The 20,226-nt window shown below is 49.3% G+C and overlaps 1 protein-coding gene across 1 annotated transcript in view; it reads left to right on the top strand.

Moving 5' to 3' along the window:
• Positions 1-20,226, top strand: part of Sdk1 (sidekick cell adhesion molecule 1) — a 281,083-nt gene that overhangs the window by 230,446 nt on the left and 30,411 nt on the right. The window contains exons 34-36 of the mRNA XM_059249807.1: positions 1,938-2,075; positions 11,630-11,791; positions 14,387-14,512. Of these exons, the coding sequence (XP_059105790.1) occupies positions 1,938-2,075; positions 11,630-11,791; positions 14,387-14,512 (426 nt within the window). The remainder of the gene's footprint in view (positions 1-1,937; positions 2,076-11,629; positions 11,792-14,386; positions 14,513-20,226) is intronic.

Raw genomic sequence — 20,226 nt, 5'->3', positions numbered from 1 at the left:
TTACAGGTTTTATTTACTTTTCCTGCTATGATAAAATACCCCAACCAAAGCAGCCAAAGGGCTGAGGAAGGGTTTGTTCCAAGGGGGACATATGGTGACAGGAGAATGAAATTGAGGCCCTGGTCACTTTGCACGGGCAGTCAGGAAGCAGAAAGTGAACAGGAAGTAGGACCAGGCTACAAAGCCTCAAGGCCCACTCCCAGTGACCTGCTTCCTCCACTGAAGCTCTGCCTCTTTAAGGTCTACAACCTCCCCAAACAGTGCCATCTGCTGGGATGAGAGTCCAAGCACGTGAGCCTGGGGGAGGGGGACATTTCCCATCTAAACCACAACATGGGCTGTGCTGACAGGGCTGCCCAGCTAAGGTGGTCCACACACAGGGCACAGCCTCTATCTGCAGCAGGCCACCCCTCCCCCTACTCATCTCAATTCCTATTAGCACGAAGAGCAATGGTACTGCCAGAAAATGGCAGTCTGGCCTAAGGCCATGGACTGCCAGAGGCCCTGTATTAAGAACCAGGAGGTCAGCGGAATGGTAGTGGTGCACACCATTAGTCCCAGCACTCAGGAAGCAGAGTCAGGTGGATCTCTGTGAGTTCAATGTGAACCTGGTCTACAGAGCAACTTCCAAGACAACCAGTATGAGAAATCCTGTCTCAAAAAGAAAGAAAAAAAATCCAGAAAGTCTAAGGCAGGATAGTGAGGCCTTGGAGCCTGTTGAGTAAACTTGCAGGGCCTAGTACTCTACAACATCCCATGGTCTCAGGCGACAGACACCCACCTACACAGCCGACCCTTCCTTGGTCAGGGCTCTTGGTGTTACCCACCTCCTGTTGGTGACTATGTGCAGGGAGCCATGACTGTTTCCCTGCTGCTGTGTCCAGCACCGAAGGATCAGTTCTGTTTTACAGTTAGGGAGTAGATTTGTAGGGCAAAGAGCAGTGGCTGGGCCGTTTTTAGGCACCAGGGCCTAGTAGACCATGGGATTTGAGGTGTAGCAAGGGGAGGTTGGACATGGCTGTAGTTAGGCACCCAGAGGAGACCAGAAGCCTACTGGGATGTCAGGTGAGGATGGCCCCTACCCGTATTTTCCTGCATGGCCCAGGTAAGTGAACAGGCCCCACATGGCTGCACCCCAGGGCAGCCATACCTGCCAGCAGCCTTGATGGATTGGTTGGTCAGGCTTCCTCCTGTCTGAGCCGAACAGCTCTCTGTGAACACAGGGTGTCAATGGAATTTCAAAAGGAAGGATCGGGGTGGCAGCCACCAGCACCACCCACCACGACCCACCAACATCATGACCCACCACCACTTACAACCATGACTGCCACCACACACTACCACCCACCACCACTACCCAAAAGGTGAAATGGGGGAAAGGAGAAGAAAGGAGGGGAAAGGTGAAATACAGAAAGGAGAAAAAATGAGGGAAGAGAAAAGTGAAGTGGGGGAAGGGAAGGAAGGAATAAGAAAGGTGAGTTGGGGGAGGGGAGGCTTGGGGAGAAAAGAGGAAAAGAGCCACAAAGGGGAGCGCAGAGTTGTGGAGAGGAAGGAGGGGGTGTGGGGAAAGAAAAGGAGGGGAGAAAGCGCTTCCTCTTTCCCGAAGGGCAGGAGGAGCTCTAGAGCAGCCTCTGGAGCTGCCCACATTTTATCTTCTGTCAGTCATTCTGGCCTTTGTCCTTTCACCTTGCCGCTCCTTTGTGGATCAGCTGCATGGCCCTCCATGATCTGGGAGGGCCCGTGCTTCTTGTTGATGCCAACAAGCTGGAAGCTGTTCAGTGTGCCTCCTGTTCCTCTTGCACCATTTACACTTCCACAACATTAGATAACACCTAGAAGCACCGCCTGTCTCGTAGGGAGACATGGCCGTGGCCGTGTGTGGGTGATCCATAAAGCCACTAGTCTTCACTCTGCACCCCTGTGCTCTATTTTCCCAGCTCCCGGGCCCCCCAGCTTCTTGGCCTTCTCAGAAATAACCTCCACCACACTCAACGTGTCCTGGGGGGAGCCATCGGCAGCCAACGGCATCCTACAGGGCTATCGAGTGGTGTATGAGCCCTTAGCACCCGTACAAGGTAAGGCCTGGGGGGCCGTAGTGGGCTCTACTCCGGGGTACACAGAGAGGGGCTGGGGAGGTGGCGTAGCTGCTAGTACTTGTACTGTGAGCATGAGGGCCTGAATGGACCCTCAGAAGCCACGTGAAAACTCCAGGTGTGTCGCTATGCTCAACCCAGGTGCTGACTGAGACCTTGAGGCTGGGGGACATACCTTTAGTCACATCTTCTGTTGGAAGCGTGTCACTGGGGTGGGGAGGTGTTGGGCTTTGAGGTCTTTTTCTCAAGCTTCACACAGTGTGAGTCAGTTGCCTGCAAGATGTAGGATACTCAGCTATTACTCCAGTACTATGCCTGCCGGCGTGTCACCATGCTCTTATAAAAGAAACATTTAATTGTGGTGGCTTGCTTCCAGTTCAAAGATTGAGTCCATCATGGCAGGGAGCATGGTGTCATGTAGGCAGAGGTGATGTTGGAGCTGAGACTGCTACATCCTGCAGGCAACAGGAAGTCAGCTGACACACTGGGCTGTATCCTGAGTATATGAAACCTCAACGCCCTCCCCCACAGTGACACACACTTCCTCCAGAAGGTGTGGCCCAGGTTAAAGGTGTGCCCTCCAGCCTCAATGCCTGGATTAAAGGTGGCTGTCATCCAGCCTCCTCTAACAAGGCCACACCTAATATCGCCACTCCCTATGAGCTTGGGGGGGAGGGGGGCAAATACATTCAAACTACCACACCAAGAGCTTCTGTGGTCATGGTGTCTCTTCACAGCAATAAAAACCTAACTAAGACAACAGGTTAAAAAGCAGGCCATTGCTCTCCCAAGAATGTTTTGGCAGATAAATGATAGATGGATCACGGAAAGGAATACAGATGGCTTTGGGAAAGCAGATCCAGGGACCCTGCAGTAACTGGGAGAAGACAGCAGCAGAGATTCTGCCTAGCATTCTGCCTGGAGGGCTTAGAGGAAGCAATGTGCTGGGACAGGAAGTGGCAGATTAAGGATGTGGCTTCAAAGGACCAGTAGAGCTCCTGGTTGCACACCAGGGACCTGATTGTCAGCCCTGCCTCTGGGTGTTCCGTCTATGGCTGTGCTTTTTTTTTTTTTTTTGTAATTTCTTTACACACCAACCACAGATACCCCTCTCATCCCTCTCCCACTCCCCTCTGCCTTCCCCCGCCACTGACATAGCTCCTTCCCCTCCTCCAAAAGAGTAAGTCCTCTCATGGGGAGTCAGCAAAGCCTGGTACATTCAGTTGAGGCAGGACCAAGCCCCTCCCCGCTGCATCAAGGCGTCCATCCATAGGTAATGGGCTCCAGAAAGCCAGCTCATGCACCAGTGATAGATGATCCCACTGCCAGGGGCCCCTCAAACAGACCAAGCTACACAACTTGTTGTTCCTGCGTCCACTGAGGGCTTTGTCGTCTTTCTTTCTCACCCCACTGCATGTCCCGAGACAGGTCCAGCTACCTCTGCATGATGACCCACGTCTGGATGTCCCCTCTCCTGGTTATATGCACAGATGGGAAAACCTAGAGATTCTTTAACGTCTAGGAGGAAACACTACATCAGCAGCTGGCCAGATAATAATAATGGCTCTCCATTTAAAGCCGTGGTCAGTTTCCTTTTGAAATAAGCAGTCACGTGGAGCAGGAAGTTGATTTGAAAGAGAACATTCAAACACTTGATTTTATTGCATCGAATCTCCGATGCCTTTGACAAGAAGATTTGCCGTTATTTTATGACACTCTAAGAAAGACAGAATGTTCACCATAAACTGTGGCCTCAGGCTTTCACACCATCAATTCCGAGCCACATCCCAAATCAGAGCCAGGGAAGTGAGAAAGAAAAGCCAAGGGTGTCTGGGCTTCCTGCACAGCTGTGGGGGTGATCTGTCGGTGGGTGGAGTTCTAAGAATCCAAGATGGCACTGGGGGGCGGGAGGTCAGTGACTGCTGGGGTCCAGCTGGGTGGCATTCTTGCCACAGTGGGCAGCCTGTCTCAGGAGCAGGGGGCTTGCTTCAATATCTCAGGTCAGAGTTCCAAAAGACAAGCCCGCTGTTCTTGCATGGTCAGCAGAGAGGTGAGTGAAGACTTTCCAAAGGCCTTCCTGTCTGTTCAGTAGGGTCCTTCTCCACCCCAGCCCTCTCTCTCTCCCTCCCTCCCTCTCTCTCTCTCTCTCTCTCTCTCTCTCTCTCTCTCTCTCTCTCTCTCTCTCTCTCTCTCTCTCTCTCACATACACACACACACACACACACACACACACACACACACTCACATCACAAGCATCTTTTCAAGGGCAGCAAACAACTGGAGCCGTTCAAATGAGAATTGACTGTCAGAATCGTGGCTCTAATTGACCCGTGTGCCCTTCGTAATCAAAGCTAGCTTGAGTGTCTCCTTCATCCTCAAACAAGCACCTGACTCTGCCATGTCCCGTGCCCTGTGCCCCGTGTTAATGGCTGCCTGCATCTCCAACAATCCTGTGGCACACACCCTGGGAGCCCAGGACTGCTGCTCTTAGCGGACTCTAGTACCTGCCCTCCAAAGACTGTCATTCCTCGGTGGGATCCATGCCACACACAGGAAACCTGTTGTCTTTTGTGGTTCCCTCTCTGTGTACTTCCCCCGGTGAGTTCTGGCTTTCTGCAAAGATCCCATGGCCTCTCCTCCCAGCCAGCTAGCCTGCTGTGTCTGGATTCCCTGTGTTGCCAGGGCTGGGGTACTTGTTCATCTTTTATGATAAAGTATTTTGTCATATTCGATCCCTTGAGACATGATCCCATCTGGCCTCATCTCAGTGACGGGCAGTGTTTACTGAGCACTTACTGCAATGGTTCTCAAGTTGTGGGGTGAGACCCCTATGGGGGTCGAACAACCCTTTCACAGGAGTAGTCTAAGACTGGAAAACACAGATATTTACGTCACGATTTCTAACAATAGCAAAACTACAGTTATGATATAACAATGAAAATAATTTTATGGTTTATCACCACAACATCAGGACCTGTATTAAAGGGTCGCAGCATTAAGAAGGTTGAGAACCACTGACTTATGGTGTACCTGCACAGTGCTACTTGTTAGGTTTCAAACCCGAGACAAACAGCTGAGGTGCCTATTTAACATATCAAAGCAAAAGCTGACTGCCAGGTTCCCCCTGCATCCCTCAGTCCCTACCTGTTACAGGGTCCTCCTGGCTGGCATGCCCCACCCCCACCCTAAACATCTCCAGCCCAGGTATTGAGCTGGCCTCCCCTCCCATATATAATCCAGCCACTTTGGTCACTTGGTTGACCCTTTACCCCTCTCCCCTCTTCTCACATGGCTCAGGGTCATGTCCACTCTGGACTCTCCCAGATGCCCCTGCCTCCGGCTATGCTCTCTTTTATCTACAATAAACTCTCCTCCACCGTTCCTAGGAGCAGTCATGTCCTTCCTCTTTATTTCTTTTGTCATTCACTACTCACCCGCCATCCATCGTCCCCGCATCCGTGTCCCCATGCTGGACTGTAGCCTCAGTATACATTTTGAAAAGAAACTGCATTTAGGAGGATGGGGAGGTGGCTCAGTCAGTAAAGTACTTCCCTTGCAAGCATGAGGATCTGAGTTCAATCCCTAGCACCTACATAAAGAGAAGAAGGGTATTGTGGTACATACTTATTATCCCAGCATTGGGGAGGAAGAGACAGGGGGACCCCTGGGGCTCACTTGCCAACCAGCCTGGCCTGCTGAGAGCCTCAGTGCCTGTAGGAGGTACTGTACCCAAAATCATGATGGGTAGCACCAGAGGAAGGGTACTCAACATTGACTTGCAACTCCCACACACACATGAATACACGTGCACACACAGGATCATCTCCCCTTACCACACATGTACCCGCACACACAGAGGAGCTGAGTTTAGAGCCCGTCTTTTTTAAATTACATTTAAAATCTTTATTGTGGGTATGTATGTGCTCACACACGTGTGTACACTCATGAGGTTCGGCATACATGTGAAAATCAGAAAACAACTTGCAGTCATCCATTCTCTTCTTCCACCATGTGAGTCCCAGGGATCAAACTCAGGTCACCAGGCTTGGCAGCAAGTGTCTTCATATATGGGGCACCTTGGGCCCCAGGAGCCCTCCATTCATTGGCTCCACCCCTGGACTGCTAGACTGATAAGGAGAGGTGTGACTTGAACCCAGGCAGTTCAGTGCAAGTGTGGAGCTCTGAAGCCTATGATAGGAGGGGACTGGGGAGCTTGTGTTCCCGAAGCCCATGTGAAGGTGAGCACTGGAGATGGAGTGCCAGGGGATCCATTAGTTCATATTGCAGACAGACCACTGGCTGTGCAGCCGGGTGTGTGCCTGTCACTGCCCGAGTGACAGCCCGTGGAACCACTTCAGTTGCACCCATTTTCACCTCTTTTCGTAAGTGACAAGATGTTCTGTTGCTGGCATCGCCTCTCTGTGTGTTGCGAGGTCTGGCTCCCTCATCACAAACGTTCCTGGCAGCGGCAGCGGCTGCGGAGTTTGCGCTGTGGTGAGAACTGAGACTGGAGGACAGGCTTGTGACTTTGTGGCCCCTTATTGGCTCTGTAAGTCAAAGACAGCCAGGCTTCAACCCAGTCCAAGAGCAAGTTATCCAGACGCCCAGATCCTTGATTTTGCTTTTGTTCTGAGACAGGATTTACTGTGCAGCCCAGGCTAGACTCAAACTTACCCTAGGCTGGCCTCAGACTCACTCGGTAGCCACTGTATTGGACCCGTCAGTGACCTGGCACATCCCCACCTTCTCCTGCATGTCTGCCATGGTTGATCCCAGGCTCAGCCTCCCAGCTGGTGGCCAGAAGCACACAGCCCAGCCAGTAGCACTGCAGAGTGGCCTGTAAGTAGCAGCAACTGAGCCACAGGACCCATGAATGGCCCTGCAAGAGTGAGATGACCATGGACAAGCTCTCACCATTCACGCCACCTGAACCAGTGCCCCTAGGCAGCTTACTCTGATTGTGGCTGCTTGACTCACATGGCCAACAGAAGCTCTGCCATCATGAGGCAAGCAGAGATCAACAGATGTCTGAACACACTGGAGCCCTGCCCCCCCACACACATACACACATGCCCCCACACGCTTGCACACAAGCACGCACACATGTGCACATACCTGAACAGGCCTGCAGGGTGACCCAGCACCTCCCTTGCCTTAATGAACAGGCAGTGAGGGCGACAGGACCCGGCCTCAGCCATCCCTGCTGTGTGGTACAGACACAGACCTGAGCCAGCATCAACCAAGCCAGCCCAGCAGAGGCTGGCTAGAAGGAACAAGCCCCAGGCCAGATGGTAATTGTTTGGTTTTGGGAAACAGTCTTACTGTAGAGTCCAGGTTGGCCTAGAATTCAGGGTGTGGCCCAGACTAGCCTGGATGTTTCAGTGATTCCCCCTGCTTCAGATACCAACAGGGTCTTTTTTGAGCCACTGGGCTATGGAATAGATTATGGAGAGGTGCAGGAGGGGAAGGTCCTGGGGGCATCACAGAAACTCAGGTGCTCCAGGGACTCAGTGCCTTTCCCAACAGCAATAACCTAGTCAGGACCCTTGCTGCTCACTGAGCTGCCAGTTTATCTCACTGACTCCCGTGGAGACTATCAACCTCAGAAGAGGCTAGAAAGCTGAGCCTGCCGAAGCAAGCCTGTACGTCCAGCCACTCAGAGGCTGAGGCAAGAGTGCAAGTGCAAGGCCTGACAGGATGACTACAGAGAGTGGAAGGCTGTCCTGGACAACCTTGTGAGACACTGTCTCAAAACAAAATGCAAACAGAGTGTTAGGGGGTGGCTCAGTGGTAGAGCACCTGCCTAGAATCCCCCAGTGAGGGGCTGGAGTATGTCTCATTGGTAGAGCACCTGCCTAGAATCCCCCAGTGAGGGGCTGGGGTGTGGCTCAGAGATAGAGCACCTGCCTAGAATCCCCCAGTGAGGCGCTGGGGTGTGACTCAGTGGTAGAGCACCTGCCTAGAATCCCCCAGTGAGGGGCTGGGGTGTAGCTCAGTGGTAGAGCACCTGCCTAGAATCCCTCAGTGAGGGGGATGAATAGGTCTTACCTAGCATTGCCTGGGACTAAGGCTTTCCCAATTCTTCACCTGCTGACCTAGGACTGCAAACGTCCAAGAGAACCACTCTTAGCTGAGTGGCAGACAGGAAGTGCTTGTCTTTGCTCTTCCCTGCCCTCTGCTTTTATGCATCTCTGAGAAGTTTGCCTGCTGTTCTCAGGAGTTGGGGGAGCAAACGTTCAGCTGGATACAGAATAAAACCACCAGGACCACTACCCCATGGGAAGCACCACCCCACTGGACTATCACCCCACTGGAGCACCACTTCATTAGGATCATCACCCCACTGAGAGCAGAGTTACCTCACTGGGGATAACAGGCACGCTAGCACACCACTTGCCACATAACTGGGAAATTACTCCACTTGGAAGAGCTCCTCACTGGAGCACTATGCCAGTAGGAGCACAATGCCAGTAGGAGCACAACACCACTTGAAATATGACCAAACTGGAGCACTACACTGGGAGTAACCAACCGCTGGGAGGACCAGAGACATCGGTACATTGGGAGCAATCACCCTGCTGGGGGCATTGCACCAGCATAGTACCATACCACTAGGAGCACCAGCCATCAGAGTCTCATACTACTGGGAACACCATGTTACCCAAACAGCACACACCGCAGGTCCACACAACTGCAACACTGTAGGACTCAGCACCATGCCCCACAGTCCACGCCCCCTGGAACAATAAGCCATCTAAGCACTGAGCCGTGTTTTGGGGAATCTGATTTTATGGCAGAGATATTTTTATGTTTCTTGAATATGTTTTAAAGTGTAGTAGTTTTATGAGATTGTACCTCCAAGGCTTTGTAATGCAGAGCATGGTTTTAAAATTGACTAAATAAATAAAATTCTGACACACTTGAGATGGAGAAAAGGCCAGGATGGCTCTCCCTCTGGGCGGGATCCAATGTACAAAGTCCCTAAATGGGTTTGCATCTGCTCCAGAGCCACTGCAGAACAACCTTACAACTGAGAGGACCCAGCTTGTTTGCAGTGACAGCCACCCTGTGCCACCCATCATCCTCATCGCCTCTTTCTTGAGTAGCATGTATCATGGTAGGGTCCAGCTCCCTGGGCAGAAATGACCACACTTTTCTATAGAAAACCCCGCAGTGAGGAGGGTGAAACAGAAGTTGTTTAAACCACCCCGAAATAATTCAGAAGGCTATAATTCAGCTGATACAAACTTGTATTAAAGGCATAATATGAATGTAATGAACCAGCTAAGAGGCATTTTGGAGACCTGGGGATTACAGATCCATGCTCTGATGGCTTGGAACAATGGATCAGCTTTGAATCAGATGGTACTTCGGTTCCTGTAAAACAAGCCCATGTGGTATTAAAGAGACACACTTTGCTACGGTTCCTTCATACCAAGAGCAGGTTGGGGGCATCGGTGCTCGGCAGGAGACACCATCCCCCATGTCCACCTCTTCACAGTGCTCCAGGAAGATGCATCTGCTCACCTGGAAGACCTGGAAGAACTACTTCCTCCTGTCCTACTGGATGTTCCCAGCAGAGTGAGTGAGAAGAGCTCAGAGAAATCCCACAGCCAAGAGCTTACCTAGCTTAAAAAATAAAGACTGCATTGTTTTCAAACCCATAGAAGCAAAGAACTCATTTGCCCTCCCAAGAAATGTGTGTTTATATAATGTTCAGTATTTATTCTTTCCACCAAATGTTAAATATCACAGTCTAATTGTTCATTATTCTTTGATTCATTTTCTGTAGTATCATTTACCTGAAATCAACCGCAATTCAAAAATATGAAATTGGGGAACTAAAACATTTATAAGTTTTAAAGTGTGCACAATCCCAAGTACTTCAACTAAATCTCCCTCCATCCTCCTGCATCATGGCCAAGATGTGAATTGCCTCTTTGTTCAGAGTATCAATGCTGTATGTGCTACCCTCCTGTTAGCTACTCAGTGGCTGTCTCAATCACCAGATCAATTGTTGTTTAGCATATCCATGCTTAATGTGTTACCCTCCCATTAGCTATCTCAGTTATAAGATAATTTCCCAGACTATCCATGCTGTATACACTACCCTCCTATTAGTCACTCAGTAGCCACTCAGACTGAATTTTGTTCAGTGTATCCATGCAGTATATCTTGCTGTCCCATTAGTCACTCTGGCTCTCTTAGAGATCAGATAGACTATCACTGTTATTACACAATACCCATATTTATCTCAACCTTATTTTACTTAATAAATCCTTAATAGTTGAAGCAAGGTAATAGACAAAGAGTACCAGCAATGTAACAAGAACTGGTTAACTCTGAAAAAGCCATGCATGTGTATGTGTGTATATATGTCTATATATACCCACACATACATCCTCAGTCTCAGGAAATAATCAGGGTCCTGAAACATATCCATGAACAAGGGGAACTCCAGTCATGTGTTCATTTATATATTTCTGTGAAGAAATGTTGTCATATGTGGTTCTCATTCTCTGAACTAAGGATCAATACTCAGTGTACCAGGCTTTTTCTTTCGGGCCACCAACCAGCTCCCAGATCATGACATGGAGACTTATTATTAGTTTTGAATGCTCAGCCTAGCTTAGGCTCATTTCTGGCCGACTCTTTTAACTTAAATTAACCTGTTTCTCTTTGTCTGCCTTTTGTCTCAGGGCTTTTTACTTTTCTTTCCTTCTGATATCTTACTTTCACTGTTTCTTATGTCTGCTGACTGGCAGCTGTCTCTCTGCTCTGCAGCCCTGCCTATCCCTCTCCTACCTAGCTATTGGCTGTTCAACTCTTTATTAGACCAATCAGGTGCCTTAGGCAGGCAAGGTACAACAAATGCAACACATCTTTACATAGTTAAACAAATGCAGCATAAACAAATGTAACACATCTTTGCCTAGTTAAAATAATATTCCACAACAACTCAGAGGCATGGATTTAACATCATCTTCACTCCAAAGTCTGAGGGTGATGTTCCTAAAAGTTGCTTGAGGCTTGCAAGTCACACACATGTCAGCTAAGTCAGGCTGCAGACCCATCACTGGGGGAAGCTCACCTTTGAACCAAAGCCAGCCTCTTCCACACCCTGCCCTCCCTACTGACTAAATGAGAGCGTGCAGTCAATCTCTGCAAGTGAGGCAGGACTCTGTATCTGGAGGCAGTGTGGGAAGGGCCTGGTCTCTAGGATGCAGCCTGGGAATCCTTCTTGGGCACTTCCCTCTCTCTCCCACTGTCCTCAGTGAGGCCTGTGCCGTTCCCCTTGTGACTGTCACAGGCTTGGTGGTTTCTTGGACAGAGTCACTTATCAAGCTTAAACTCTAATTACATGTATCTGGGCTGAAAATTGGCCGGGACCGCGGTTTAAACTCCTCCTAATTGTAAGCAATGCTCCTTTCCTGAGCTGCCAGAGCTGTCCTCCTCCTTATCACCACAGATCAGGCATGCTCAATTGCTTCTCCAAGCTCAAGCCCCTCTTCCCTGTGCTTCTGTGGCCATTCCAGGTGTGAGCAAGGTGGTGACTGTGGACGTGAAAGGGAACTGGCAGCGTTGGCTGAAGGTGCGGGACCTCACCAAGGGAGTGACCTACTTCTTCCGAGTCCAGGCACGGACCATCGCCTACGGGCCAGAGCTCCAGGCCAATGTCACTGCGGGGCCAGCCGAGGGTGAGTGGGCCTGCACTGGTGACTGCAGCTGAGCACCATAGCTCTCACCTGCTTTGTGGGTTGGCGATTCAGGGACATTCTCAAACAAACATTTTGGGTCCAGCAGCCAGAAAAAGCCTTGGAAGTTTCCAAAACACACTGTAAGCCAGGCACGGTGGTGCCCACCTGGAGTCCCAGCACTCAGGAGGTGGAGGCACGAGGGCTCAGGAGTTCAAGGCCATCCTCAGCTGCAGAGCTGGGCACAACATGAGCTATAGGAGATCCTGTCTCAAAAATACAAACAAAAACCCAAAGCAAAATACACACGATATGATCTTCTGTGGGTAGCCTCACTACATACACAGAAACAAGTTTTTAAATGTTAAGCATACAGATTTGTTTTTCTGTATGCTTATGGAAACAAAAAAACACCTTAAGAGAAAAATAAATTCATTTTAACTCATTTTTCAAAACTAATTAAAAATAACTTTTAATATATACCATCTTTCCATGCAGCCCAGTGAGTCCCAGGGATCCTCCTTTATCTGCCTCCTCCATGCTGGGATAGCAAGCACACAGCCAGCCCCAACTCTTATTTTTTTTAATTGTGTGCATGTGTTTACATGTGTGTCGTGTGTGCATGCACAGGTGTCTACAAACACAGTGTATGCCTGTAGATGCCAGGAGTCCTTGGTGGGTGTCCTTCTCGATCACTCTTTGACCTATTTTTGGAGAAAAGGTCTCTCAATGAACCCTGTGCTCACTAATTGACTAGACCAGGTGGCCAGGGAGCTCCAAGAATGCACCTGTGTCCACCACCACTCTCGCGCGCTGGGACTGAAGAGGCACATGATCGTGTTGAGCTTTGACATGGGTGCTGGGGATCCAAACCCAGGGCCTCCTGCTTGTGCCGCAGAGACACCACCGACCAGGCCATTTCTCCAGCCTATCTAACCCCTTTTTCATTAAGTCATTTCTCACGAGTCAACTTCGGAGTTCACTGGAGGGTTTGAAGCTTTCTTCTTTGTGCCAACATACATCGGCATATGTGTGTGTACACAGTGTTCTAAGATTCACCAACATGTCTCTCGAATTCCTGTGTCCTACACATGCATCATTCAAAACATGCATTTATCTTATCAAGATTGTAAAAACCAGAGCTAAACATAAGCACAAAAGAGACAAACACTTTGAGATCTTGCAGGCAAACAATGCTAACTGCTCTCAACATCTTCCCGAACATCTTGTAATTGCTCTTAGTCACAACAGTGATGTAACTGGCCTTTCCAAATCATCCCCTCTGGGTCCTACATTCTCAGTGTGCACTGACCTCTTCCTGCCTCATACCAAACCCATGTTGAAATGAGGGAAGGGAACCTGGGCCAGAGTCAGACAGGGTGACGTGTGCCTGTATCCCAGCACTCGGATGATGGGAAGGTCACAAGGTTAAGGCTAACCTTGGCTGTGTACCAAGACCCTGCCTCAAAACCAGTCTAGGGCTGGAGAGATGGCTCAGTGGTTGAGAGCACTTGCTGCTCTTGCAGAGGACCCAAGTCCATTCCCAGTGCCCATGAGGGTGACTCACAACCATCTATAACTCTGATCTAAGACAGAGGTTCTCAACCTTCCTGATGCTGCGATCCTTAATACGGTTCCTCATGTTGTAGTGTCCCCAACCATAAAATTACTTTTGTTGCTACTTCATAACTGTAATTTTGCTACTGTTATGAATCATAATGTAAATATCTGATATGCAGGATATCTGATATGTGACCCCAAAGGACTCACTGCAAATTTGTTGTTTGTTTGTTTCTTTTTCTTACTCTTTGCTCTTTGGGGACCCGACAGCCAACTCCCCCCGCCCAAAAAAATACATGGAAGCTTATTCTTACTTATGAATGCCCCGCCTTAGCTTGGCTTATTTCTAGCCAGCTTTTCTTAACTTAAATTATCCCATCTATCTTTTGCCTCTGCCTTTCTCTATTCTGTATGTCTTTCTTTACTTCTTTCTCCATTGCTGGCTGGGTGGCTGGGTGGCCGGCCCATGGTGTCTTCCTCTCCTTTTCCTTTTCTCCCTCCTCTTCCCTTCTTCTCCTTCTACTTATTCTCTACCTACCAGCCCCGCCTATCCTCTCTCCTGCCTCGCTATTGGCCATTCAGCTCTTTATTTGACCAATCAGGTGTTTTAGACAGACAAAGTAACACAACTTTGCAGAATTAAACAAATGCAACATAAAAGAATGCAACACATCTTTGCATCATTAAAACAAATGTTCCACAGCATAAATGAATGTAACACATCTTAAAATAATATTCTACAACAGGTTGCAACCCACAGGTTGAGAACCACTGATCTAAGGGATCTGATGCCCTCTTCTGTCCTCTGCAGGCACCTACACACACACACACACACACACACACACACACACACACATACACACACACATCATAAATAAATTAAAATGTAAAAATCTTTAATACTTACACAGAGAAACCCTGTCTCTAAAAAGAAAAAAAAATCTTTAATACAAATGAATTCAACACCTCTGTCCCAGTGAGGGGCCACTAGTCCCCTCGAGGCCGATGTCTACTCAATCTGCTCTTTTTATCCCACAGGGTCCCCAGGCTCTCCACGAAATGTCCTCGTCACCAAATCTGCCTCTGAGCTAACCCTGCAGTGGACAGAGGGACATGCTGGGAACACTCCCACTACAGGCTATGTCATAGAGGCCAGGCCATCAGGTAGGAGCAGTGGGGTCATGCGCTCCTGCCTGAATACCAGAAGCAGGCGCTGCCCACATGGTGGCATCTTGGTCACACTGAGAGTTGTGGTCCGTGGGGTCTCTGGCTTCCTCTCCCTGTATTTCCCTCACAGGACTGAGGTGTGTGTGTGTGTGTGTGTGTGTGTGTGTGTGTGTGTGTGTGTGTGTATGTAGAAGCCAAATCTCATTTCTTGTTCCTTCTTAGTGCCTAGTAACCACAGCTGTGCTCTTAACCTCTCGGGCATTCAATTTCTGATGCCTTAGCCGCATGACACTTAGGGAGATGATAATTGTCACTCTCAGAAAAGGGTAGATGAGAGGCGAAGGACACTCGAAGACATTTCAGCTCATCAGGAAGACTGAGAAGTGTTTCAGGGGCTCCTCTCTGGGGTCTAATGCTGGCAGCCTGTGGAAGGAACCTTACTCACTTTGGATAGTTGCAAATGTCCTTATTAATAGAGGAAATGGCACATCAAGTGCTGTACCTTCCAGGCTCCTGAAAACGAGGGCTAAGGTCCACTCCTGGGCCTGGAAGATGGCTTAGCGAGTAAGAAAGCTTGCCATACAGGCATGGGGACCTGAGTTCAAATCCCTAGCACATCAGAAGCAAGATATGGCGATATATGCATGTGTACCTGTAACACCAGTGCTGTGGGAGGTGGAGACAGGAGGATTGGTGGGGCTTGCTGGCTGCTGGCCTCACTGAAGGCTCAAGGAGAGATCCTGTGTCAAGAGAATAGGGTGAGAGTAACAGAACAGGGTCCCCGATGTCCTCTGGCCTGGTGTGTGCGTGGGTCTTCAAATAGTCCCACACTCTGTACATACACCACACACATACACATAGACCCACCCCTGCACTACCTCCTTCCTTCTAACTTCTTTATATCTTACTCACTTTTTAAAAACATTATTTTATTTTTATTTGATGTGTATGGGTGTATTGCCTGTGTGTATGTCTGTAACACATGTGCCTAATGCCTGAGGAAGTGAGAGCATTGGGTCCCCTGGAACTGGAGTTACAGAGGATCGTGAGCCACCATGTATGTGCTGGGAGTTGAACCCAAGTCCTCTGGAAGAGCAGCCAGTGTTCTTACCTCTGAAACCATCTCTCCAGCCTTCTCTTGCCCACTTTTAGACAAGTATTAATTGCATGTATTAATGAGATTCAGTGGATTTTTTTTTTTTTTGAGACAGTGTACATGTAGCTCAGATTGGCCATGAACTCTCTATATAGCCAAAGGTGATCCTCCTGCTCCCTCCTCCTGAGTGCTGGGACCACAAGTATGCATCATTCTGCTCAGTTTTAAGTGGTACTGGAGATGGAACCCAGTGCTTCTGGAATGCCATGTTAGTCCTCTCCCACCTAAGCCACACCCCAGGCTCCAATGTGGTATTTTCCTGCGAGCTATGTTTGTTACCATCACATAGCTAGGACTGAATTACCTGACATGAAGAAGTTAGGAAAACAGATTTGTCTTGGCTCACGTTTCAGAAGGGTCAGACTGCGGTCACTTGGCCCCATGCACTTGGCAGTACACGGTGGCAGGAGAGTGTGGTGGAGGGGAGCTGTTTACTTTATGGTAGACTGGAAGCAGACAGAGGGCCAGGAAGGGGTGGGAACAAGGGCCCACCTGCAGTGGCCTACTTCCTCTAGTGAGGTCCACCTCTGAACTAGCTCCCCCAGCTGGTGACCCAGCATTGAGCACACAAGCCTGTGGGAAGCAGTTCATATACCAACCATGATACCACATGGTGTCAGGCAAGGACCACACCCAAACCCAGCAATCCTTCATAACTACCGTTCTGCCTCCAAGTCATGTTTCTTTGTGGGTTCCCACATTTGAGGCAGAGTGCAGATACTTGTATTTCTGTGTCTGGGTTATTTAACTTAATGTGGGGTCTCCCCCAACTCCATACATTTTGCTACAAGCCACAGAACTTGGTTCTTCTTTACAACTAAGTAATACTCCATGGTGTATTTATACCACACTTCCTTTTGCCATTCCTCCATGGACAGACATCTAGGCTGACTCCCCATTTTAGGTAGCAAAGCTATCTCTTGGACATGCTGACCTTGTTTTCTTTGGCTGTATACCCAGCACTGAGATCACAGGATCATCCACAGTTTGGTTTTTCAGGTTTTTGAGGAGGCCTCCTCCTGTTCTCCATAGTGACAGACCTAATCAACATTCCCACCTACCATGTGTGAAAGTTCCATTTGGTTTCAATAATGAAGGGTGGAGGTTATTGGAAAATGAGTTTCTGATGGTTTAAGTTGGGTATTACCACTGGGAGCTGGGCGAGGGCGGGGAGTGGTGTCACCAAACGTGGAGAATGCTAAGCAGCTTCACCGTGACCTTCAGATGATTGCACAGTTCCCAAGGAGTGCCTGAACGTGAACACAGGTGAAGCAGCAGGCAAGCTTCAGGAAGTGGCTTCTTTCCCAGTGCCGGATGGGGCTGTGGTGTTAGGGGCTTTTGGTCTGGTATTTAAGGAGGCTGTTAGACCAAGAGGGAAGAGCCCAGCATCACACCCTGTGGCAGGCAGTTCTCCCTTTCCCTTCCATGTTACCGCTGGACTCTTGTAAGTTAGAAGTGCCTTCTGGAAGCATCTAAGGAGAAGTAGACTGGGGAAGTGGGCCAGGCAGTTGCATAGTGGGTAGAGCACTGGCTGTACAAGTGTGGGGACCAGAGTGTGAAGCCTTTGAACAGAGGTTCTCAACCTGTGGGCCTTGACCCCTTTGGGGTTCAGACAACCCTTTCAAAGGGGTCACCTAAGACTACCAGAAAATATAGATATTTACATTATGACTCATAACAGTAACAAAATTGTAATTATGAAGTAGCAACAAAGTAATTTTATGGCTGGGTGTCACCACAACATGAGGAACTGTATTAAAGGGTCTCAGTGTTAGGAAGGTTGGGAACCACTGCATTAGAGCATGACTAAACGTTGGACACAGCAGAACATCCTGTAAACTGATGCTCCCACAGCAAGCTGGGAGCTGGAGACCGGAAAGCTTGTGAGCCTGCTAGTTGCTGGTGTAGCATCAGCTAGTGAGATCCTGCTTCAGATGCAGTGAGAGATGAAAACCAGCACCTGAGGTCATCTCCTGACCTGCATACATGTGCCACAGCATGCACATGCCCACAGTGCTACCTATGCGTGTTTGCATGGACACACCTATGTGCACACATACACAAAACAAACACACTTTTAAAGCTTCTTCCTGGATGGAGGGCAGTGGGAAAATTTTGTAAGATATGAAATTGTCAAAGAATGAAAACACACAAAGGCAAGGAGGGAAGGAAGGAGAAACAGAGGATAGGAGGGAGGGAGGGAGGAAGGAAGGAAGGAAGGAAGGAAGGAAGGAAGGAAGGAAGGAAGGAAGGAAGGAAGGAAGGAAAATTCTTTGGCTCCAGCTTGCTGGAGTGAAGCCTCTAGCTCATATATGAGGAGCAAGGCGCTGACCAGCTCTAGAGACAGGTTCTAAAGACAGTGAAGGTTCGGAGGCCTCCTGTGATCATTTTGTCTCCTCCACGGCCCCGAGGACAGCCAACCAGCTGTCTACAGTGACTCTGTGTTCAGAGTGGGCTTTGGCTGCTGTCTTGCCACCAACACTGAAAGACAATTGCCACCCATGTCCCCTTGTGGATCTCGCTAACTGACCCTGGTGGGCTGCTGGACCAGGGCTTTTCATTGAACACACACACACACACACACACACACACACACACACACACACACACACATGCATGCGTGCATACACACACACAGCATGATGCCCCATCCCCTCTGCAACACAGGCCAGCCACAGCTCACAGCGGCATGCAAGCTTTTATAGATTGTCAATATTTAAACACCTTGCTGGGACCCAGGGGCCTCTGGATCTCAGCTGTCATCTATTTCAGGCCTCATTACACAAACCATTAAACACTATATCTTCTCATTTTCTCCACTGAAGCTCCCTGGCAAGGCCTTCTCCGGGCGGAGCCCTAGTTTAGGCAGAGTTGTGCCCGCCTGGCATCTAGGGGGACAGAGACACTTAGCAGTAGGGGTCCCATGGCCCAAATGGTCTGTTCAGCCTGATGTGTCCCTGCCCAGCCACATCCCTGCCTGCCCTCCTGAAGACAAACCCATCAACACTGTGTCCCCATCTGTCCCCGTCTTCACCCCTGAAGGTTTTGCTGAAGAGCCCATGGCTGCTGCACCCAGCAGTAGCTAATGGCATAGCATCAGGCTAAATCACAGGATCTCTTATTCCAGAGAGGGTGGTCTCTGAGTGTAGCCTGAGGACATAGCCATCAAGCTCTACCAGGACCGGCTGACCAGCTGGATCATTTCTCTAAATTGTGAACCAGCCTCCCCTGGAATCCTGTCGCAAAAGGCGCCTGGAAAGCAGCTATGTGGTGGGCAGACTCCAATGATTTATTTACACAAATTATTCCAAGGTATTTTGCTATGTAGCTCTCTGAGCCTAATTTACATATTTACACAATACACTGGAATGGCACTAAAGGCGCTATAAATATACTTTCCTCTCCAAAGCAGCCATGAAATATATATTTAGGACGCACCCAAGGCAGGCAGACATTGTATTACCGTTTTCACAGATGATCCCTTAGCCTGCAGGAGAGGCTGGGCCTCTCTAGCCTCCCTCCTGGGTGCACCCCAAGTCTTTCCCATGCATGGTGTTCATTGTCAGTTCTTGGCAAGGCGAGTTTGAACTCAACCGGGAAGAAAACCAAATTTCCAAGCTGGGCATGGTTGTGCAGAGTTGTCTTCTCAGCATTCCAGAGGATGAGGCAGGAGGATGGTGAATTCTAGGCAAGCCCAGGCTATATGGGGAGACCCTGTTTCAAAAATAAACTAGGTACAGAGCTGGAGAGATGGCTCAGTTGATACAGTGCTTGCCATACAAGCGTGAGGACCTGAGTCTGATTCCTGGAACCTGTGCTCAATAAAAAGGGACATGATGATGAAGCATGCTTGCTTGTAATCCTGGTGCCGGGGAGGCAAAGGCAGGCAGATCCCGGAGGCTCTCTGGATAGTCAGCTGAATCAGCAAGCCGTGGGCCATTGAGAAACCCTGCCTCAAAATCCGAAGGGGACAATACCTGAGGAATGACCCCTGAGTTTTTCTTCTGGCCTACACATGCACACATGCACACGCATACTAAATAAATAAATAAACAAACAAACAAATAAATAAATACATTCATATTCTTTGAAGGTTTGAGATCTAAGGACACGCCCATGTCAGCAGATATAGCATGTGGACTTTATAGCCCAGGACTGTGCCTCATACCACACCCTCCCAAATGCCTGGGTGTCCTCCTTTCTTGGGTCAGTCTCCTTCACTGGCCATCCCTGCCATGAGACATGCACCAAGTGCCATCTGCTACCCTGGCCGAGGACCAGGCAAAAGGCACTTTTATTAGCAGCTGTATTTAGCCTGTTGTCTAAGCCTCACCTCCTAGCTTGACCGTTTATACAGACAGAAACGGCAGTGCTTAAGAAATAAATGACTGCCAGGCATCCACTCGCTCAGCGCTGCAGGCTGGCGGTCAGGCTGTTGGCTTCGTGAGTTAGTGGAACCCGCAGTCTCGGTGGTGGTGAGTGACAGTTTCATTCAGCATGGAGACCCTGTTTAATTGGCCGTGAAATCAAACTTTTGTATTGGCATGCCGTCTGC

The sequence above is a fragment of the Peromyscus eremicus genome, chromosome 23, assembly GCF_949786415.1.
Source record: "Peromyscus eremicus chromosome 23, PerEre_H2_v1, whole genome shotgun sequence".
In the NCBI taxonomy this organism is placed as follows: Eukaryota; Metazoa; Chordata; class Mammalia; order Rodentia; family Cricetidae; genus Peromyscus; species Peromyscus eremicus.
The sequence above is the reverse complement of the archived record's forward strand: the minus strand, read 5'-3'. Positions and strand labels throughout refer to the sequence as shown.